Below are 23,712 nucleotides of genomic sequence, written 5' to 3'. Positions count from 1 at the left end.
GTTGAATACGTTATCCCGGGATGAGTGATCACTGCGGGCTCTCCTCAGTCTTGGCCTAAAGCCCTGAGTGACTGAGCGATCTCGGTCACACTTCAATGGGAAAGAATCACCGTCTCGCTGCAGGGTAGCCACCGTTTGAGTCGTTTCTTCCCTTGGTCCAGGGGCGCCGAGCACAGGGCCTGGAAGCCCTTGATGAGCTTGATGGAGAATGGACAGACAGGCAGAGAGAGATTTAAGAAAGAAGTGAGACTCGTGCCCCTAGGAGGACGTGCGGGCGCCGCTCAAATGGGGACACCGATCAGCTCACGTTAACGAAAGGTTTGCCCGTGTCTTCATAATCTGTCCGTTTCATTTTACTGGAAACCAAACGTATTCCCGCCCTTCTATTTTGGGGCACAGTTGGAGTTCCGGGAAGGTGTGCAGCAGCAAGACACACTACGGCCTTCGACCAACCTCCTTCAGGGCCGCCGAGTGCCAGGATTCAGACTGAGGAGTAGGGCCCTCCCACTTCCTGCTTCCGTCGCCCCGCCCCTCGTCCCGCCCCCAGAGGCCGTGGCGCGCCCGCGCGACGTCACTCGCGTACGGCGTAGGCGTGCGCCGAGCCCGGAAGAGGCGCGGGCCGGGAAAGGAGCGGGAGGTTCCGCTGCCGCACCTGCGTTCCGATGGCTCTGTGGCGCGGCTCAGCGTTCGCGGGCTTCTTGGCGCTGGCGGTTGGCTGCGTCTTCCTGCTGGAGCCGGAGCTGCCGAGCTCGGCGCTGCGCTCGCTCTGGAGCTCGCTGCGGCTGGGGCCCGCGCCCGCGCCTCTGGGGCCCGGCTCCCCTGAAGACCGGCTAGCGGCCGCCTGGGACGCGCTCATCGTGCGGCCAGCCCGGCGCTGGCGCCGCGTGGCCGTGGGGTGAGTGCCTTCGCGGCCTGAGTTTCTAGGCTTCCCCAGAGGCGTGCGAGAGCGCCGGTCACCCGAGGTCTGCCTTGGAGAAGGTCGGGCGGCTTGGGAGCTGGGAGGTACAGCCGCGCGGGCACACAAGTGCCCAGAGGTCCCCGGGAGGCCCCTCTGCGCCAATGTCCGCTTTGCCTCCGTGGCAAGAAGCGTCGGACGTCCGGGATGAACCCGGTTCGTCACAAGCTTCAGGGACTCACCAGACTCTTTCCACTCGGCTGGACCCAGCGCTCTTCTCGCAGCTCCATAGGACCAACACTGGGTGCTGATACCTTGTTCGAGCCTGCTTCATCATTACAACTTTCAGCCCCTCCTCTGCTGGTGACCGCCCCTTTAGTCACAGATGCTTGTCTTACCCACTTTTTCGGTACTCTTTGCCTTGCTTCTGAACTCCTCTAAAGCAAGCGATGTTTGCCTTAAGCTACCGACTTTATTTCTTTATGCCTTGTTTGGTTTGCCCTTGGTATGGTTTGGATCCCACCATTCTACAGAAACTCCTCTCTCAAAGTTCACGGTGCCTTTTTTTTTTTTTTAGGTAGCCTACTTTATCAACTTCTGCGGCCTTTTAAGGGGAGAAGACATAGAACATGCCCTTCTTGAAACTCTTCTTCCCCTCACTTCAGTGACGTTGCATATTTAAAGTTCGTCCAAATCATAGTGTCTCCTCCCTTCTATACTCCTCCGGAGAAATAATTATTTCCTTTGCACTAACTCCATACTGTCTCAGCCCAACTTGAATATATGTTGCCATCACCTCAACGGTGCTGTATCCAAAATCAGACCTTCTACCAAGGACCCTACTTGATTGGTGGGGGGTGGAATTGATCTGTAAAGTTATCAGAAGATAAAATGAAATTATCCATGTATTCTACCCCACATGGTGTCTGCTTTGTAAAAAGCACTCAAATGTTAGCTAGTATTTCTTCTATCAGTTAGCACATTTGTTGTTTTTTCAGATGTATTTTCCTTTACCTTTCAAGTTCAAGCCCTTCTCTCCCCATTCTATATCCACTTCTTAACTTTCCTCCCTTGCTTTATTAGGCTCATTCATTCAACAAGTATTCATGAACTATATTGCATGTTTCAGGTCTGTGCTAGGTTCTGAGGATAGGGAAGTGGGTGAAGCAAGGTCTCTGCCTCATTTGGTGGAAACAAATATATGAAAACTTCATTGTGAAAAGTATTTTTCTGAACTGGTGGTAAGAACAAGGTATCCCTGGTATCCCAAAGAAGGATGACTATTCTTCCCAGGGTGGGGTGTCAGAAAAAGCTCCATATGAGAAGTTGCTGTACCATGTGCTATTGCTATGGTATAGCTGGGTTAAGAAAGGGAATGTCCTAAAAGGACCAGGCAGAAGCTTTAATGCTTTTTATGGTCTAGCCTCAGAAGCACATAATGTCACTTCTGCCATTGTCAAAGATCCACATAGCTTTAAAGGGAGAGCACATAGAACACACCTTGATAGGAACAGTGTCAACATTATATTGTAAAATGAGCATATGGGATTGAGAGATCTTTTTGTGGCCACATTTTACAGAGACTTGCATAGGACAGGCCCTGGAGAAGAAACAGGGTTTCTCCTGGTAAAGGCCCACCAAAGATGGAAAAGGTCCACCTCCACAGAGGGAACCAAATGTGAAAAACTATTTGGTTTGTTTAGGGAATAAGTTGGCCCTGTGTTTAGGGCAAGGATCTTATGGCAGAGAGTGTCAAAAGATGATGCTAAGAAGGGAGGGTTGGTCCCAATTGTGAAGGGGATTTTATATCAGGGTAAGTGATGGGGAAGCTCTAAAGGTTTATGAACAACTAAATGGTGCTAAGCTCTTTGCTGAAAATAACTGGTGCAAGTGTGAAGGATGAATTTTGAGCAGTGGTTCTAACCTGTGTTACTGTTTCATGTAATTTTCATGAATAACATATTTTCATTGATAGTATTTCTCATTATTCAAAGAAATTTTAAACCTAAAGATGGGGATGTATGAGGGGTAGGATATGGGGATAGATGCAGTACATGTACCAGAATCTCAATTTGGGATGTGGGTTATCAGGAAGCTATAAACACATATAATATATTCTCCTTCTCCCTGTCCTCTCTAAATATATTCTCTTTCTACCTGTTCTCTCTCTCTCACACACACAATTTAATGTGATTTATAAGGAGAATAGTCTTGAGATCTTGGCATTGGTGGGGAGGCCATTGTAAGGTTTGGGTGAAGGGAAAAAAGAGCCTGAACCATTTTTTGGCCATAGTGATAATGGGGTGAGATTTGGGAGATACTTGGATGACAGGTTGGATGTGGGTAGAATAAAGAAAGGCAAATGACAGGTTTTTAGCAAAGGATGATGATCTTATATCAGCTTCATGTGGTAGGTGGATACAGGTGTTGTCATCCAGTTTTCACAAATGAGTAAACTGAGGCACAGAAACATACAGTGATTTGCCTAAGATCACAGCTGTCTAGTGTCATATGGGCAATTTGAGCCAGGTCCTTCCCATTCCTGGTTCTATATTCATGCTACATGATTACCATTATGAAAGGTTAAGAAAGAGAAACAATTTTGTGGAGAAAAGTAACCAGGCTGATTATAGGGGAGGGGAAGATACATTCTTGTGTGACTTCAAGTGAAGCTGCTCTATAAACTGCTAAAAATGAGAGGCTGGAGTTGGGAGCATATTCAGGAACAAGGATGCAGATTTTAGAGGCATCAGCACTTAGGTTGAAGCCAGAGACATGATAGGATTGCTCAGGAAGAGAGCAAGAAGAGAAGATAACAATGGCAAAGGTGGATGGAATTCTGGTAGGCACCAGCATAAAGGGGCTGGTAGAAAGGGATCAGAGAAGTAAGTGTAGGATGGGAGGAGTTCCAAGAAGATGAGCTCACTACCATATCTTTCTAAAACTTTCTTGTGACCCCTCCCCCTCTTCAAAATCTGCCCATGTTACTTATTACCTATTAGGTAAAAGGTAAACCCCTCATCCTGGTAACTGGCTTCACCCTGACTTTTGAAACTTAATCTTGCTCTCCTCCCCTGTTCAAATCCTCCCTTCAAGCTGGATTAGCATTCTTGGTGTGTCCAAGCACAGTCCTCCATGCCCACTTCTGCCTAGCGATGGTCCTTGTATGGGGTTCAGGGGCAGATAAATCTGGATTTCAGTTTAAGCTCCTCCATTCACTAATTCTGTGACCTTTGGAATATGAAATCCCCAACCTCACTTTTCTCACTGAAAGCAGTGATGAATAATTAATTACCTATTGTATTAGTCAGCCAAAGGGGTACTGATGCAAAATACCAGAAATTGCTTTGTTTTTATAAAGGGTATTTATTTGGGATAAGAGATTACAGATATCAGGCCATAAAGCATAAGTTACTTTTCCCACCAAAGTCTATTTTCATGTGTTGGAGCAAGATGGCTGCCAACGTCTGTGAGGGTTCAGGCTTCCTGGGTTCCTCCCTTCCTGGGGCTTGCTTCTCTTTCCTCTGTGAGCTCTGGGACTCCAGTTTAAGGCTTCAGCATCAAACTCCAACATCAAAACTCCAACATTGAAAGCCCCCAACTCTGTCCTTTGTCATGCCTTTTATCTGTGAGTCCCCACCCTTTTGTGCCTTACTAGCACAAGAGGTTTACATAATTACCTAATCAAGTAAACCTATGAATCCAATATAATCTAATATGCCCAGAGGAGAAGGTCAGTTTACAAACATAATCCAATATTTCTTTCTGGAATTCATCGATAATATCAACTGCTACACCTGTCTTAGAGCTTTTTGAAAATGCCATCCTAGCTTGTGGGGCTTCATGAATATGTGCTGTCCACAGACACCATCCAAGGTCCAGCCCACGTACCACTGCCTCTGCCTTTTTTCCTCTATTCTCTACGGTTCTGTATCTTCTAGTGATTATGGTCTGTGTAGCAGTTTGATATGGTTATGAATTCCAAAAATAGATATTGGATTATGTTTGTAATCTGATCTGTGCCTGGGCATGGTGGGGACTCACAGATAAAAGGCTTGGCAAAGAACAGAGTTGGGGGTTTCTAATGTTGGCATCTGATGCTGAAGACTTAAGTTGGAGCCCTGGAAAGTAAACTCACAGAGAAAAGAGATGCCAACCCCAGGAAGAAGGGAACTTTGAACCCAGAGAGAAGCAAGACCCTGGAAGGGAGGAACCCAGGAAGCCTGAACCCTCACAGCCATCAGCAGCCATCTTCCTCCAACACGTGAAAATAGACTTTGGTGAGGTAAGTAACTTATGCTCTATGGCCTGGTATCTGTAGGCTCCTACCCCAAATAAATGCCGTTTATAAAAACCAACCAATTTCTGGTATTTTATATCAGCACCCCTTTGGCTGACTAATACAGTCTGCATTTGTAAAATCTGAGGTTTATAATGTTAAGTTAGAAAAAACTTTAGAAAACATTTTACTGTTGATGAAATGGAAGGGAGACAACAAGAAACCTCATCCTTACCATCAAGGAGCTTATCATCTAGAATGGGGAACCCTGCCTCCACACCGCCACACCCCACCCATACTTCCCATTCCCCCAGCAAGCCTCTGATGGTAGGACCGGAGACCAGGGCTCCCAGTGCACTCTCTGCTGGCCACTGTGACATGCACCATCTATTGCTTTGCTTTATTTTCTAGTTGTTTCATCTATGTCTGTGTTTTTCTCCAAAGTCAGACAGTAATCTTTCATATATTCTCACTGAAGTGTGAAATTCTGCCTCCCTTTCAAATGAGCTTAATCTGGTCTGGTTCTTTTATTCCCACATCCCTTTTATTCCCCAACTGATATAAAGCACCTTTGGGAAAGTGCTTGTTTATACTGTGGTATGCTACTGAGTCTAGGTGAGTGCAGAGAAAGGTTTTTGCTCAGGTTAAAGTATTAGAAAATTTAACAAGAAAGCACATACAAAAGTGCTAGTTTGGTATCTACCACATAGATGTTCAATGAAATTTTTATTATAAAAAGTTATCAAAAAGTTTTCCTCTGTGAGACTTTTCCCCCTAACATTCATGACTTTATTAGGTAGTGATTAGTATGGAAGATATTCTAATTGTAAAGTTACTTTTTTTTTTTTTTAACTCAAAGTTCTGTTCGGTTTTGTCTTGTGTTGCAAAATCTTCTGAACATTGTTCCTTTTGGTTTTTTATTTTTTGGTAACTTTTGCAAACTTCTCCTCCCTTCTCCCCCTGCCCCCACCCATCTCATCTTTGTAAACTTCAACAGAATGTTTGATTCTCAAAGAATCACAATATGTTTCAGGTCTCAACAGGACTAGATATGGAAAAGTAGGTATGGTGTTTTCAGTTTTTGTGGTCATTATTTCTCAGTACAGGTATCCCTAAGTATGTGAACTTTTGCTGTCAAGACCCAGAAACCAAATCAATTTGGATATATTTTTTAAACAGGGCTATTTGGAGGGAAGTAGTGTCCCTTACTATCCAAACTCTCCCTCTCTGAAATTTAGGAGCCAGGGAGACCTGTATACCTGCTGAGAGTCTACCCTTCAGACATCTAATGTTAAGTTCAGTAGAAACAAAGGGCACCTCATTGGAGGCAGAATTGAGACCAGTTTATTACAAGGTGTGTTTGGTTTATTATCATGTAAGACTGTGAAAAGAATGCATTTAAACACATTTTTAAGCAACTGTCACCTGTGGATTGGTGTATTTTATGCACTGAAAGGCACAGTACCTATGAGATTATGCCTTTCCCTTTGACCAGAGTAATGAGGCAAAGGCTAGGGAGTCAGTATTCTTAACATGAAGACTCCTAGGATTCTTAAAGGAAATGATGGGGTTTACAAGCTCTTTTTGACTTTTCATAAAAAGCCTAATGGAAATTGTACCTTTACATACATGCATAGCAAGGCCACAGAGGCTAAACGTAACATGACATTCACTGCTTTTGAATGGAATTATGTTTACTGCTCATACTTAATTTCATGCTGATTAGGACTCATTTGTCAATTCTGTGTGTCTTTCATTTAAAGCAATATGAAATTGGGGTATTTAACTGCTGTTTGGGAGACAAAGATCTTTAAAAGCATGGGCTCCATAGAGGGAAAATTTAGAAAGGATCCTTTTGAGTAATCAGTGTCTGCCTCAAGGAGGGATGTGTCTTTTCCTTGCCCTTGTCAACCTTGAATGATGTAAACAACATCTAGCCTACATACCAACCTTTCTTTATGAAATTTTTTTAAATTATAAAAGTAATACATGCTTGTAAAAACCAGAAATATATCCAATAAAAAGTAAAATTCTCTCCCTTCCATTAATTTCATTCCTCCTCTCAGAATTTGCCACAACTGATGATTAGTATGCTCATTTCCAGACTGAAACTTCCAAAAAAAAGTGTATATTTTTTATTAGAAAAGTTATGAGCTTGCAAAACAATCATGCATAATGTGTAGACTTCTTTTTTTTAAAGTCTCAGTCTGGAATTCTCATATATCACCCTTCCACCAACACCTTACATTGTTGTGTAACATTTGTTACAGATTATGAAAAAACATCATCAGGCTGTTACCACCAACTGTGGTCCATAGGGTACATTTGGTATATTTTTTCCATACGCCCCTTTATTAATACCTTGTATTAGTATTGTACATTTGTTTTAGTTCATAAGAGAACTCTCCCATATTTGTACTCTTAACCACAGTCCCTTTTCTACCACATGGTTCATTGCGTTATACAGTCCCATGCCTTGTACAAACATCCAAAGTATGTACACTCAGTGGCTCTCACATTCATCACAGAGTTGTGCATTCATCACCTCAGTAAATTTTTTAGCATTTTCCTTAGTCCAAAAGAAAAAAATCTCATACCCCCATATTATTGACCCTTGGTATTGATATATCTTCTTTGACATTGTTACAAAAATATTACAATATTGCTATTAACTATAGTCCATAAGTTACATTAATTGTAATTTTCCCATGCATCACTATATTCTTACCACCTTGTAATAGTGACCTACATTTGTTCCAGTTCATAGAAGAACATTCTTGTATTTATACTATTAACTACAATCCTTATGCACCTCTGGAATCACTATGTTATTCAATCCCTAGATTATTCTCTAGCTTTCTTTCAACTGACCTTTTCAGCCCTAAACTACCCCTTTCAGCCACAATCCCATTTATAAACCAGCCGTGTTAATTATATTCATATATACTGTGATAATACTGTAATGTGTTATCATAAACTGTATCCATTTCCACACTTTTACAGTCAAACTAAAAATTCTACATACATTAAGCATCAGTATCCCTTCTTAGCCCTCATCCTATCTCCTAGTAAGCTCTATTCTAGGTTTTAACTCCATGTGTTTACTCTTTATATTTAGTTTATTTTAGTAAGACCATACAATATTTGTCTTTTTGTGCCTGACTTATTTCAGTCAGTATTATGTTCTCAAGGTTCATCCATGTTATCATATGTCTCAATTTCATTTCTTCAAACAATAGCAGAGTATTCCATTGTATGTATATACCACGTTTTGTTTATCCATTTCCTGGATAATGGTCATTTGGGTTGTTTCTATCTTTTGGTGGTTGTGACTAATACCTCTATGAACATCAGTGTGCAAATGTCTGTTTGCCTCACTTTTTTCAGTTCTTCTGGATATATTCCTAGTAGAGAGATTGCTGGATCATCTAGCAGTTCTATGTTTAGCTTCCTGAGGAACCACCAAACTGTCATCCATAGAAGCTGCGTCATTCTACATTCCCACCAACAGTGAAGGAGCATTCCTAATTCTCCACGTCCTTTCCAGCACTTATTTTTTGTTGTTTTATTAATGAACATTCTGTGAGGTGTGAAATGATATATCATAATTTTGATTTGCATTTCCCTAATACCTTGTAATATTGAACATTTTTTCATGTGGTTTTTTTGGCAATTTGTATTTCTTCTTTGGACAGATGTCTATTTTTAAGTCTTTTGCCCAGTTTTTAATTAGATTGTTTACTCTTGTATTGTTGAGTTGTATAATCTCTTTATATAGCATGGAAATCCAACCTTTATTGGATATATGATTTCCAAATATTTTCTCCCATTGAGGGAGCTGCCTTTCCAACTTCTTGACAAAGTCCTTTGAAGCATAAGAGTGTTCTAAGTTTCACATGGTTCCATTTATCCATATTTTCTTTCCTTGATCGTGCTTTCACTGTAAGGTTTAAGAAGCCACCACCTACCACCAGGTCTTGAAGACGTTTCCCTACATTTTCTTCTAGGATTTTTGTATTTGTAGCTCTTATATTTAAGTCTTTGATCCATTTTGAGTTAATTTTTGTATAAGGTGTAAGATAAGGGTCCTCTTTCTTTCTTTTGGATATGGGTATCCAGTTCTCCCAGCACGATTTGTTGAATAGACTGCTCTGCCCTAACTAGGAGGGCTTAACAGCTTTGTCAAAAATCTCTTGACCAGGATGGGGTGATGTATAGGAGCCCTGTAAGATGATATGTATGTTTGTTTTGTAAGTTCACAACTTTTACTGTACACTTATTGTTTATGTATGTGCATGTATATATGATATAGTTAAATAAAATCTTATTTTTAAAAAATCACTTGATCATAGATGTAAGAATCTTTTTCTGAACCATCAGTTTGGTTCCATTGGACTATGTGTCTATCTTTATGCCAGTACCATGCTGTTTTTACTACTGTAGCTAGGTAATAGGATTCTTACCCCCCTACCCCTGCTGTTTTTTGCTGTCTGTGTATTCATTGTGTGATCTTTTGTGTCTCTTTCTTTTTGTCTTCTCTTCCATTTTTCTCCTCTAGGCTTCACCAGGATTTGATCCTGGTAACCTCCGATGTGGGAGAAAGGTACCCTGTCGCTTGTGCTACTTCAATTCCTGCTTTCTCTTGCATCTCGCCTTGACTCTCCCCTGTGTCTCTCTGTTGGTTGCATCATCATTTTGCTGTGGCTCGCCTTTACAGGAGGCCATGGGGATTGAACCTGGGTCCTCCTGAATGGTAGATGGAAGCCTAATCGCTTGAGCGATGTTCACTTCCTTAGTTACAGGATTTTAAGTTGGAAGTGAGAGTCCTCCACTTTGTTCTTCCTTTTTGAAAATGTTTCTGGCTATTCGGGACCCTTTATCCTTTCAAATAAATTTGATAATTGGGTTTTCCATTTCTTTAAAAAAGGCTATTGGAATTTTTTTCAGGATTGTATTTAATCTGTGTATCAGTTTGGATAGAATTGACATCTTAATGATATTAGTCTTCCAGTTCATGAACATGGAAAGTTCTTCCATTTATTTATGTCTTCTTTGATTTGTTTTAGCAATGCATTGTAGTTTTCTGAATACAATTGCTTTATGTCCTTGGTTAAGCTTATTCCTAAATATTTGATTCTTTTAGTTGCTATTATAAATGGAATATTTTTCCTTACTTCCTCCTCCGATTGCTCATTACTAGTGTATAGAAACACTGTTGATTTTTGCATATTAATCTTGTATCCTGCCACTCTGCTGAACTCATTTATTGGCTTTAGTGGCTTTGTTGTAGATTGTTCAGGATTTCTAGGTGTAGAATTCTATCATCTATGAATAGCAAAAGTTTTACTTCTTCCTTTCTTATTTGAACACGTTTTATTTATTTTTCTTGCCTGATTGCTCTAGCTAGAACCTCTAGCACTGTATTGAACAAGAGTGGTGACATGGACATTATTGTCTTGTTCCCAATCTCAACAGGAAAGCTTTCTGTCTTTCACCATTGAGTACACTGTTAGCTGTGGGTTTTTCATATATGCCCTTTATCATGTTGAGAAAGTTTCCTTCAATTCCTATCTTTTGGAGTATTTTCATCAAGAAAGGATGCTGTATTTTGTTAAATGCCATTTCTGCATCAATCAATAGGATTATATGATTTTTCTTCTCTGATTTCTTAATGTAGTGTATTAAGCTGATTTTTTTTTTTTAATGTTGAACCACCCTTGCATGCCTGGCATAAAGCCCACTTAATCATGATGAATAATTCTTTTAATGTGTTTTTGGATTCAAGTGGCAAATATTTTGTTGAGGATTTTTGCATCCATATTCATTAGGGAAATGGGTCAGTAATTTTTTTTTTTTTTTTTTTTTTTGGTATTATCTTTCTCTGGCTTTGGATTTAGGGTGATGTTGACTTCATAGAATGAATTTGGTAGCATTCCTTCCTGTTCAGTTTTTTGGAAGAGTTTGAATAATTTTGTATTATATCTTCTTTGAATACTTGGTGGAACTCACCTGTAAAGTCATCTGGTCCTGGGCTTTTCATTTTGGGGAGTTGTTTGAGGACTTACCCTACACTTCCAGGGTGATTGTAGGTTGTTCATATGTTCCTAGGAATTTTTCCATTTCATCTATATTGTCTAGTTTGTTGGCATACAGTTGTTCATAGTATTGTCTTATGATCTCTTTTATTTCTGTGGGGTCAGTAGTAATGTCCCTGTTGTCATTTCTGATTTTATTTATTTGCATCTTCTCTCTTTTTCTTTGTCATTCTAGCTAAGGGTTTATCAATTTTGTAGTCTTCTCAGAGAACCAATTTTTAGTTTTGTTAATTCTATTTTGTTCTCAGTTTCATGTATTTCTGCTCTGATCTTTGCTGTTTCATTCCTTCTGCTTGCTTGGGATTGGTTTGCTGTTCTTTTTCTAGTTCCTCCACTTGTGTAGTTGTGTAAAATCACTACATAGTGATTTTAGCACTTTCTTCTTTTTTTTATTTTGTATTTTTATTTTTTTTTAAAGATTTATTTTTATTTATTTAATTCCCCTCCCCTCCCCTGGTTGTCTGTTTTCTGTGTCTTTTTGCTGCGTCTTGTTTCTTTGTCCGCTTCTGTTGTCGTCAGCGGCACGGGAAGTGTGGGCGGCGCCATTCCTCGGCAGGCTGCTCCCTCCTTGGCGCTGGGCGACTCTCCTTATGGGTGCACTCCTTATGGGTGCACTCCTTGCGCGTGGGGCTCCCCTACGCGGGGGACACCCCTGTGTAGCACAGCACTCCTTGCGCGCATCAGCACTGCGCATGGGCCAGCTCCACACGGGTCAAGGAGGCCCGGGGCTTGAACCGCGGACCTCCCATGTGGTAGACGGACACCCTAACCACTGGGCCAAGTCGGTTTCCCTTTCTTCTTTTTTAATATAGGAGTTTTGGGCTATAAATTTTCCTTCTCAGCACTGTCACTGCATCCCATAGGTTCTGGTATGTTGTGTTCTTGTTTTCATTCGTCTTGAGATATTTAGTGATTTCTCTTGCAATTTCTTTGACCCACTGATTATTTTAGACTGTGTTGTTAAAGCATAAAAAAAATTTTTTTCACTTGAAAGAGTGTGTTGTTTAATTTCCCTATATTTGTAAATTTTACCTTTTTCTGCTTGTTGTTGATTTCCAGCTTTACTCCATTATGGTCAGAGAAAATGGTTTGAGCTCTTTAAATTTATTGAGATCTTTGTGACCCAACATGTGGTCTATCCTGGCAAAAGATTCATGAAACTTAAAAAGAATGTTTATCCTGCTCTTTTGGGGTGCAAAGTTCTGTATATGTCTATTAGGTTTAATTCATTTATCATATTATTCAAGCTCTGTTTCTTTATTGATCCTCTGCCCAGGTGTTTAATCCAGTGATGAAAGTGGTGTATTGAAGTCTCCAATTACTATTGTAAAGACGTCTGTTTCTCCCTTTAGTTTTGCTGGTATTTGTTTCGAGTAATTTGGGGCATCCTGGTTACATTTATGATTGTTATTTCTTCCTGGTGAACTGGTCATTCTGTTACTATATAATGTCCTTCCTTGTCTCTATTAACAACTTTGCTTTTAAAGTCTGTGTCATCCGATATAAGTATAGCTACTCCAGCTTTTTTTTTGGGGGGGGTGGTTACTGCGTGTGCATGGAATACCTTTTTTCAGACTTTACTTTCAGTCTGTTGGTATCCTTGAGTCTAAGATGAGTCTTTTGCAGACAGCCTATAGAAGGTTCATATTTTCTTATCCATTAAACCACTCTGTGTCTTTTGATTGGGCAGTTTAATCCATTAACATTCATGTCATTACTATAAAGGCAGTTCTTCGCTCATTTTGACCTGTGAGCTTTATCTGTCATGTCTATTTTCACCACTCTTTTTATATTTTTAGGTATTTTTACTGATACAATCTTCATTTCTAGAATCTCTTCCAAGCCTATCTCTCCTATATTTTCAGGCTGTAGCACCCCCTTTAGTATTTCCTGCAAAGCTGGTCTCCTGGTTACAGACTCTCAATTTTTGTTTATCTGTGAATATTCTAAACTTGCTCTCATTTTTGAAAGATAGCCTTGCCAGATATAAGATTTTTGGCTGGGAGTGTTTCTCTTTCAGTATTTTCAACTTGCCATGCCATTGCCTTGTTGCCTTCATGGTTTCTGATAAGAAATCAGCACTTAATTGTATTAGGCATCCCTTGTATGTGATAAATTGCTTTTCTCTTGCTGCTCTCAGGAATCTCACTCTATCTTTGTAATTTGATGTTCTGATTAGTATGTATCTTGGAGTAGATCTGTTTGGATTTATTCTGATGGGAGTACGTTGTGCTTCTTGGATATTGGTATCTATGTCCTTCAGTATGGTTGGGAAATTTTCTATCATTTTCTCAAATATTCCTTCTGCCCCTTTCCCTTCTGTAACACGCATGATAGGTATGTTTGCACATCTCTTACCATCATTTAGTTCAATTTTTCCATTCTTTATCTTTTCTTTTGTATGTTTGCTTTTGGAGGCCCTGTCTTCATGCTCGCTGATGCCTTTCTTCTGCTTATTCAGATCTGCCATTATATGCATATTTTTTATTGGATTTATTGTGCCTTTCATTCCCATAAGATCTGCTCTTTTTCTATGCATGCCTTCAGATTTTTGGTGCTCACCAAGTGTCTTTTTTTTTTTTTTTAAAGAATTATTAACTTTTTTTTTTTTCTCCCCTTTCCCCCTCCACCCTGGTTGTCTGTTCTCTGTGTCTATTTGCTGAGTCTTCTTTGTCCACTTCTCTTGTCAGCAGCACAGGAATCTGTGTTTCTTCTTGTTGTGTCAGTTCTCCGTGTGTGTGGCACCATTCCTGGGCAGACTGCACATTCTTTTGCGCTGGGCAGCTGTCCTTACGGGGTGCACTCCGTGCGCGTGGGGCTCCCCTACGTGGGGGACACACCTGCGTTGCAGGGCTCTCCTTGCGTGCATCAGCACTGCGCGTGGGCCAGCTGCACACAGGTCAAGGAGGCCCGGGGTTTGAACCACGGACCTCCCATGTGTTAGACGGACGCCCTAACCACTGGGCCAAGTCCACCACCCCCAAGTGTCTTCTTGATGTCTTTAATCTCTTTTGCAATTTCATTGAATTTATTAAGGACATTTGTTTGAACATCTTTGATTAGTTGTCTCAACTCTTTTGTCATCTGGGCCTTTTGACTGGGCCTTATCTAACTATTTCTTGGAGTAGATTATAATTTTTTTGGTGTCTTGGCATCTGATAGACTAGATGAATGTATTCTGGATGCAATTTCTCTCTTTACTCTGGAGTTTTCTGTTTGATTGGCTTTGTTCTATAGCCCCTCTTTTATACTTGGTTCGACTTAATTTGGAACTTTTAGAGACTGGTGTTTAGCCAATGTGAATTTTTTTTACCTCTTTTTCATACGTTTCTTACCCTTTCTCCCTTGCTTGCTTACAGAGTAGGAGCCAAGGATGCTGTTGGTTCTGTAAGCCATGGAGGCTGAAGCTGCCCGTCTTGCCCCAGAAGCCAGTTAAGCTTCTCCCACCTTTCTCCCCTGCCAGGAGTTGGAACAGAGCTGCAACCATGTGCAGTAATCCAAGTTGTGCAGGCTAAGACTGATTAGCTGCCTCGAGAGACTGATGAAGTCCCATGGTCCTCTCCCCTGCTTGGAGTGGAGATGGAGCCAAAGGTGTGGGCAACAAACTAAGCCCTGCAGGTCAACCCTGAGTGCAGTTGCCCAGATAGAATGATGAAGCACCGGCACTCCTCCTCCCTTGCCAGGGGTGGGGATGGAGCCACCAGTGTGCATAATATTCTTGTCTGTATGGGCTGAAAGTGACTGCAATTGCCCGGACAGGCTGAGGGAATATAGTCCCTCCTCCTGCCCTGTCATGGCTGGGAATGGAGCCAGTGATTGTCCAACAATCCAGTCTCTGGGCCAGAAGTGCTTTCAGTTGCCTGGACAGGCTGGGGAAACACTATCCCCCACTTTCTGTCCTATTGGGGGAGTGGGTAGAGCCACAGGTGCTCAATAATCAGTTTTTGTGGGTCAAAAGCAACTACAGTTGCCTAGAGAGGCTGGTACGGGTCCCCCCAGCTTCCTTCCTGCCAAAGGCGGGGCTGGAGCCCATGCTAGGATAGCAATCCCACCCGGGTGGAAATAAGCTGGTCCCTACTGTGGCTGTGATTTTCATTCAGCCCACTTCCCCTCCTGTCAGGGGTGGAATTCAAATGAAGGCTACCTGCCTCTTTCCCACTTGGACAAGTTCAGACTGAATTTACCAATCAGTAGCTGAAGTCAGTGCCCAACCATCCAGATGTTCCTTCCCTGTTTTGGGGGTATGGAGCTTCCAACCTCAGCCAAGGAATAGCTCCCAAGACAGCTCGCGCTGTCAGTGGGGGACGGGCACTGGCCTCCACATGGCACACTCTACTCATGGATCTTCAGTGCAGATGGGCATTCTCCTTCCGTTCTCCCAAGAACATTGCAGGATGCCCTTCTGGTCTCCCAAACAGGTGATTTAGATAGCTCTTGACTGATCACTAACTGCACTGTAGGACAAGGTGACTCTTGGAGCTCCTTTCTCTGCCCTCCTACCCAGACCCAAGACATTTTTGACGGGGACTAAAAAGCAAACACATAGCTATAAGTTTACACCAAATCCACTGGACCTTCTTCACTGATTTAACTCTTCTGTAGGTAGAGCTGCTAGGAGTTAGCTGGGAAGCCCAGTCCTGCTTATCACCAGCAGTTGACTTGGCCTGCTGTGAGCCTTGCTCTATTCTGAAGCAGGGGGTAGGGGGTGGGGGCCGTGGCTGCTTATGTGCTCATCCAGCAGCCCCACTAGTGAGAATGACATCCCTAACAGAGGTAGGAGTGAAGTGGCCAAGGCAGAGGCCTGAAGACCTCATCTAGCTAACTTAATTATTTAACCCTTCTCTTAAGCAATGCAACTTTTAGCAAAGAAGTAAAAATGTAAGCCAGAACTTCTCTGTGCACACATAGGAGAGGCCATACCAGACACCGTTTGTACTTTATAGCTTCCTTAATGTCAACTTGATGATGTACCATTGGCTTCTCACTACCTCTTTTAAGTTCATCTATTAACTCAATAAACACCTGCCAAGTGGTGAGTAGTTACAAGGCCACAGGTTTGCCTCAGTCTTTCACACTAAGGCACCACTCAACTCTAAAATGCAGGGTTTCAACCACTATCCTGATTTGTCTTTGGAGGGGAAGGTATGTGATATTTGGTGTGTTTTTTTAAAAAAAACAGTTTTGGTCACATACCATACAATCCATTCAAAGTGTACAATCCATGTTTCTCAGTAACCACAATTACTATTAGAATAATTAGAATGTTTTCGTGAGTCTAAAAGGAAAAATCCCCTGCCCATTATACTTGCCCTATTAATGATCCTTGGCATTGGTATAATACCTTTGTTAACAACTGGTGAAAAAAATATTACAATATTACTGTTAACTATAGGTGAAAATTTGCCTTAGCTATATTTTCCCCATATATCATCCTATTATTAACACCTTGTAATAGTGACTGACATTTGATATAATTCATGAGATAACTGTGATATTTGGTATTTGATCAAAATTTACAGTTTGCGTACTCTGCACCACGCACTGGTCTAAGCATATATTGGTTTATTTAATCTTCACAACAGCTCTGTGAATTAAATACTTATCACCAATTTATAATGAGGAAATTAAGACACATAAATTAAAGTGACTTAACCCAGACAGTTTGGCTCCACCAGCATTTTCTCAGAAATGTTACATTTATGTTATTCTTAATAGGCTTGTTCTGAAATGCTGAGTATCTGTTTCTTTCTTTGCACCTATTGTAAAAAGTTTGCTAAATTATTGAAAAGATTCCTGTGCTCTAATCCTAAAACATATGTCCAGATAAAGTAATTTTCCTTCTGCCATATGGCATTTACTTCTGGTGCAGGTTTCACACCCATTTCATCTGCTTTTCTATTTAAATACAGTTCTCTGAAACATTTTCCTGTGGTTGAATGCAGAGTAGCTGCCCCACTGCTTCTGCTTCTTTCTTTCACACTACTTCTTCCCTTCTCCTTCCCAGGGTCAATGCATGTGTGGATGTGGTGCTCTCAGGGGTGAAGCTCTTGCAGGCACTTGGCCTGAGTCCTGGGATTGGGAAAGATCACACCGTCCTGCATTCAAGGAATGATCTGGAAGAAGCCTTCAGTCACTTCATGGGGAAGGGAGCAGCTGCTGAGCGCTTCTTCAGTGATAAGGGAGCTTTTCATGATATTGCCCAGATTGCATCAGAGTTCCCAGGAGCCCAGGTCTGTTCCGTTCATCAAAAGTAAATTAAGAAAGGGAAGGAAAAGATGCCTTTCTCATACGGTTCTTAGAAGCAACCAAGCAACTTTTTTCCTCCAGTTTGCTTTAAGAGTGATCATCAGGAATCCAATTCTGCAATGTTTTCCCTTTTTGTAAAACTATATATCTTACCTTCATTAACTCTGCTATTTCTAGTCTGTTAAGTTTAGTCAACATTTTATTATGGGTATTTACCAAAAAAATTGATTCTGGCTTATCCATTAAATTATTATTTTTTCAGGTTAGCCAAACTTAAGGTAGGAAGCATATTTGCTCCTAATTGTTCTCATATTGCTTGTGGCTGATAATTTGTAGTAACTGTAATTTGGCTGAGTCCTTCTTGGGCGAAAAACGAGTTCTACCCTTTGCATAGGAAAGGGATTCAGAGCAGAGTTTTTCAACAGGGGAACTGTTGACGTTTTGGTCTGGGTAGTCTTTATTATAGGAGACTGTTCTGTGCATTGCAGAATGTTTAGCAGTATTCCTGACCTCTACCCACTAGATGCCAGCAGGAAGCCTCTCCTCCCCTAGTTGTGACAACCAACAATGTCTCAGATATTGTTAAATGTTTCTAGAGATCAGGAGAGTGATCAAATTCAAACCTGGTTGAGAACTTCTGGTCTAGAAACACTAAAACACAGATTGCTGGGCTCCACTTTTAGAGTTTCTGACTCAGCAGAGTGGGATAGGATTGAAGCAGTTACCTTTTTAACAAGTTTCCTGACGATGGTGGTGTTGATGCTTGAGGACTACGTTTTGAGAACCACAGGTCTGTGGGAAAGAATCTGTCAGGGATGGAGAGAACCTTAGGGGTCCCAAGCCCACCAGTGATTATAAACAAAGCCTTGAGGCCTACATGGTCCACGCACTTCCTCGAGGTCCCACAGAGTAAGAGGCAGCACTGGGCTCACGATCCTATCGTGGTGCTTCCCACCCCACACCAGCACGCCTGCCCCTGCACATGCCTTTATTTCTCTTGAAATTTAGGTTTTGTTTGGTTGTGTAGGCTTTTTCCCTCCTGTTCTTCCTACTCACCTGCAGTGTTCCTTTGGCAGATTACTCCAGTCTGGGCCTGTGTTAATGCTATTTTTAATTGGTCACAGTCAAACCTTTGTGGCCATCTTTATTTTGATGACTTCTAAGATTTTAAAGTTTTTTTTCCCTCTTAGACTATTTAAACATTATTGCCCAGCTAAGTTTCTAGAAGAGAAGTAAGCTGTTAAAATTTCAGTCACTGTTAACTGACAGTTGAGCTCAATAGTGAGACTGATCTCTTTTGAGAGCCCCAAATGTATATTGCTTACAAGTCTCAGTGATCATGATATTTAAACCATCAATTTCATTTCTGTTCTATTCTGCCTTGATTCTGCCTTTTGTTACATAATTTAAAAAAAATTCTATAGAAACTTTATCTAACTTTCTGACCTTCCAAGTTATTTCTTATCATTGTAAACTCTAAAATGTAGATGTTACCTTCCATTAGGGTGATACTTCATTTTGGTTCCTTTTTATAAACTCCCTTAAACTATAAGGCAGATCAACTGATAAACAACAGTTAATGACTATTATATAAGAACTCTGAAATTCACTTTGGAGATATCTTAATATTTTCCCCCACAATTTTTAGTAAATTTTTCCAGCTATCATAGTTAAATAAAATATTAATTAATGCTAACATGTTAAAAGTCCAGTTTCAACTTCTATATCATGGAAAGTTTTAAATTTACTTATAAGAAGCCATTACTCTCTACTTTTATTCAGAGGTTGATCCACACAAATCTAGGGATGAAAGTGATGTTTACTTTCCCAAGTTGTTTGATTGTTAGTTTGTGCTTCTGCATGGGGCTGTCAACTAGGAAAGTGGGGCCAAATTCTGCACGTGCAATTCTGTACTATTGATGAGGCTTCTCAGCTTTCATAATAGAACATCAACCTTACTTCCTCCGTATCAGGTTTTCAAGCTCATGGATCCAGGCTTAGTCGGCAACTGGAACACCAGCCCTCAGTGATCTGCTCTCCAGCTCCTGGCATGTCTTTGCTTGGTCCTCGCTTGAGAGCTGTGGTGGTTAGGGGAAGTAGTCAGACTATCCACACTGTAAACTATGTCATTGAATTAAGTTAAATCTCTGAAAAGTCTCATGCATTCACTATATTAGCTAAGCCTCTCAAAAAAACATTGAATTCCAGACTAACATTGTGAAGTTAGCCAGTGTTTGCTATAAATATGTTGAGAACATTGTCCTATATCAGGGCCCATTTCTTATAGAATTTACTTCCAGGAAAGCCTTTGTATTTCCCAAAGAATTCGTGTGTTTATCCCTTTCTCAAAATTCAACAGCATTTACTGAGCACTAATTTTAAGAAGACAACAGTCCATGCACTCAAGGAACTAGTCGTATGTCCAGATAATAACTGTGACAAGGACTGTATTAGAGTGTAGGGTAGCAAGGGACATGCAGTCCTGTCTGAGGGAGGAAAGCTGTGGAGACGAGATGGCAATGGAGGATGAGGAACATATAAGAGGTAACGTGGGAGTTGATTCTTGAAAAGTGAGCATGAGTTTGCCAAGTCTTTGAAAGGGAGACAGGGTCCTAATCAAAGGAAATAGCATTTGCTAAAGGCACAAAAAAAGGTAGAAGACAGACTTAGAGAACTGCAATTAGGGTATAGAAGGGAAAGACAGGAGATGAAGGTAGAGAGCAGGGGTTAGATAATGAAGGGCCTTGTATGCCTCGCTTAAAAGTTGGTTTTAGTTCATTACAGTATATATTAAATGATTTCCAGGAGGGGAGTAACATAGATACTTATTTGAGAAAAATTACAGTTGTAGAAGATAAGCTCTAGCCATCCTTTTCAAGTCTCCTTTATCTGTTTGGGCTGCCTGGAAGCTCAGAGCCAAATTTGATCTACTGTTAAGACAGTTACACTAATGTCCATACTTAGCATATTTATTTTCTTTATCTTTCCTTATTCATTGTCTGATCTGTGTGTTATTAGCCTTATCTGTGAATTTGTTGTAAAGTCACCTCAAAATCTTTTTGGAATTAAAAAAATAAGAAACAATAGCAACAACTGAAAGAAAAACATAAGAATAAACGAAAAAAACCTTTTTTGAAAAAATGGACTATAAATTCAATACATTTAAAAAATTATTAAGCTTGGATTGTTGACAACGTTGTGCTAAAATACTATCTAATAACCTTGAACTACACTTACAGCACTATGTAGGAGGAAATGCGGCTTTAATTGGACAGAAGTTTGCAGCCAACTCAGATTTAAAGGTAAGCCAAATTCCCAAATTAAAATTGATGGCTTTTGCTAGTGTTCAGTAATCTTATGGGTAAGAATGCAGATTTGTTTCTTGATAGAACATGTAGACCACCTGTTATATGCCAGGCAGTGGGCCTCTTGTTAGGAGGTAGAAGAATCATTGTAGGAGAGTAGCAGTAGCTCATATTTTCTGAGTGCTTACTGTGTGCTTGAGATTGTCTTTAGTGATTTGCATAGATTATCAGATTTAATCCTTGCCATAACCCTATTAGGCTGGTAGGCCCTGTTGATGGTCTTTTATTGTCCTTGTTTTCCACACAGGGAAACTTGAGGCATAGAGAGGTTAAATAAATTGCCCAAAGTTCACAACTAATAATTAATAAAACTAGGATTCTAACCTAGACTGTCTGACCCTAGAGCCCATCTTCTTAAGAACTAAATCTTATAATGGGTAAGAGCATGTGGGCTGTAGATCCTGAGGATTATACAAGTAATGAGGGAAACCATAGATGGTTCTATTGGTGTATCAGATAAATGGAAATAAAAATTATTGCTATATTCAAAATAACATCTGAGTAAGAAGTTTTTTTTTTAAACTATGAGTAGAATAAGTTAGAGATGGGAAGACCCACAAGGAGGGTATTGCTGTTGTCCTATTATAAAATGAATAAGGTTTAGATTAGAGAAGCTGAAAGAGGAGATAGGTATGTCTTATACAAAAACCATATGGTGGAATCATTGACTTGGTGCTGGATCATATATGGGGAACAAAGAAGAGAGATTTAACAAAAGATGATTCCAGGTAAATAAACCTGAGAAGGTTGGATGGATGTGGCTGCTGGCAGTAGAAAAGAGGACCATGAGCAGTCTTCTCGTATTTGGGGAACAGTCTAAAAATAGAAATACAGATTGGAGGGATGGAATTTTAAAAATCCAGAAATGGGGCGGTGGACTTAGCCCAGTGGTTAGGGTGTCCATCTACCACATGGGAGGTCCGTGGTTCAAACCCCGGGCCTCCTTGACCCGTGTGGAGCTGGCCCACACGCAGTGCTGATGCGCACAAGGAGTGCCCTGCCATGCAGGGATGTCCCCCCGTAGGGGAGCCCCATGCGCAAGGAGTGCGCCCCGTAAGGAGAGCCGCCCAGTGCGAAAGAAAGTGCAGCCTGCCAGGAATGGTGCCGCACACACAGAGAGCTGACACAACAAGATGATGTAACCAAAAGAAACACAGATTCCCATGCCACTGACAACAACAAAAGCAGACAAAGAAGACGCAGCAAATAGACACAGAGAACAGTCAACCGGGGCGGGGGGGGGGAGGCGGGGAATAAGTTAATAAATCTTTAAAAAAAAATTCAGAAATGGACTGAGTAATACAGATAGATAGGTGATTCACAATTTGATGGGGGAAAATCATACAGAACTGTACTATATCCCAGGAGATGGATATGCTTAGATTTAGAGAGCATATTAAAGTGTTGAGTATTTACATTTGAAGAGAACTAACGTTCTCATGAAATATTAAGGTGGAAAATTTGCATTTTTGCAGCCATTATCCTTATGGATAGCTACCTCCTAAATAGAGAAGACTGGAAACTCCACAGCTGACCTTCAGAAATATTACCAGTTAATGGGTAGAAAGAAGAAAAGATTAATCATAACCTTTTAAAGGAGAGGCTGGGAAGTTAAAGCCCCTTGAAGATGGGACCGGGTCTTCCCATCAGAATCCCAGACATTTGCATAGATCCCTAAAAAGGCCACCCTCCTGATCCTGAGAGATAAATTTGGCTTATGGGAGGGCAACACTGTGGAGGTCCTGGGCGAGTACCAAGTTGACCTGTTCAGTAGTGACCACTGGGTCCATCATTTGCTTGGCCCATGGTAAAACAAGAATGGCCTTGGTAGAATATTAAGGAAAGAAAAGGGAAATCTGTTCCTCATTCCTCCCAACAGTCTTATGAATTGGGTTATTACTACTTTTTACAGATGAGAAAAGCCCACAGAGTTTAAGTATTGTGCCCAAGGCCACCTCACTAGTAAATGGCAGAGCCAGGATTCAAATGCCAGACTCTGCCATGACTGTTTCAACACCCTGTACACTGCTCCCTCAAAGGGATATGGTTTAACTTGCTGAAATGTACCTCAAGATGGACAGAGTGATCAATTGAGAAATACCAGCTGTTAAGAAGTAGGTATTTTCTAGAGGTGATGATGAAAATAATAGCTAATACTCACATTATTCTTACTATTTGCCACACACTCTTCTAAGTGCTTTGTGTGTGTGTGTGTGTGTGTGTGTGTGTTATGTAAGCTCATTAATCCTCTTGAGTACCTGTAAGGGAGGTCCTATTATTGTCCCCATTTTATGATAGGAAAAAATGGGGTGTGGAGAAGTTAAAACTGCTCAAGGACACACCCCTGGTAAGGGATAGAACTGGGACTTGAACCCAAGAAGTCTAGCTCCAGAGACCATATTCTTAACTGCCATATTGTGTCTCAGAAATAGATATTGGTGAATAGAGTAAAAGCAGCTTTAGTGGAATGGTGAGATGGAAGCCAAATTGCAAGAGGGGAGTGCCTCTTACAGTGTCTTTAGATAATATATTTGTGGATTTTAACTGACATGATCATTTGGTTTTTGTTTCCTCAGTTTGGTGTATGTTAAATTACATTGATTTTTCAAATGTTAAACCTACTTTGCATCCCTGGAATAAACCCCAATTGGTTCTGATGTATTATCCTTTTTATATATTGTTGGACTCAGTTTGCTAAAATTTTGTTTTTTTCTTTTCTTGTATCTTTGTTTTTTTTTGGCATCAAGATAATACTGGCTTCACACAATGAGTTGGGAAGTCTTCTTTATGTGTTTGTGTGTGTGTGTGTGTGGAGATTGTGTGTAGAATTGG

The 23,712-nt window shown here is 40.9% G+C and overlaps 1 protein-coding gene across 2 annotated transcripts in view; it reads left to right on the top strand.

Moving 5' to 3' along the window:
• Positions 1-534: 534 nt before the first annotated feature.
• ADPGK (ADP dependent glucokinase) overlaps positions 535-23,712 on the top strand; it is a 40,952-nt gene continuing 17,774 nt past the window's right edge. The window contains exons 1-3 of one of the 2 annotated variants that reach the window (XM_004463734.5): positions 535-895; positions 17,274-17,499; positions 20,755-20,817. In XM_004463734.5, coding sequence (XP_004463791.1) covers positions 663-895; positions 17,274-17,499; positions 20,755-20,817 — 522 coding nt within the window. In that variant the 5' untranslated portion in view covers positions 535-662. The remainder of the gene's footprint in view (positions 896-17,273; positions 17,500-20,754; positions 20,818-23,712) is intronic. The other variant, XM_004463733.4, reaches the window with a different exon arrangement.

This window comes from Dasypus novemcinctus, chromosome 3 (assembly GCF_030445035.2).
Source record: "Dasypus novemcinctus isolate mDasNov1 chromosome 3, mDasNov1.1.hap2, whole genome shotgun sequence".
Lineage (NCBI taxonomy): Eukaryota > Metazoa > Chordata > Mammalia > Cingulata > Dasypodidae > Dasypus > Dasypus novemcinctus.
This window is presented reverse-complemented; position numbering and strand designations above follow the sequence as displayed.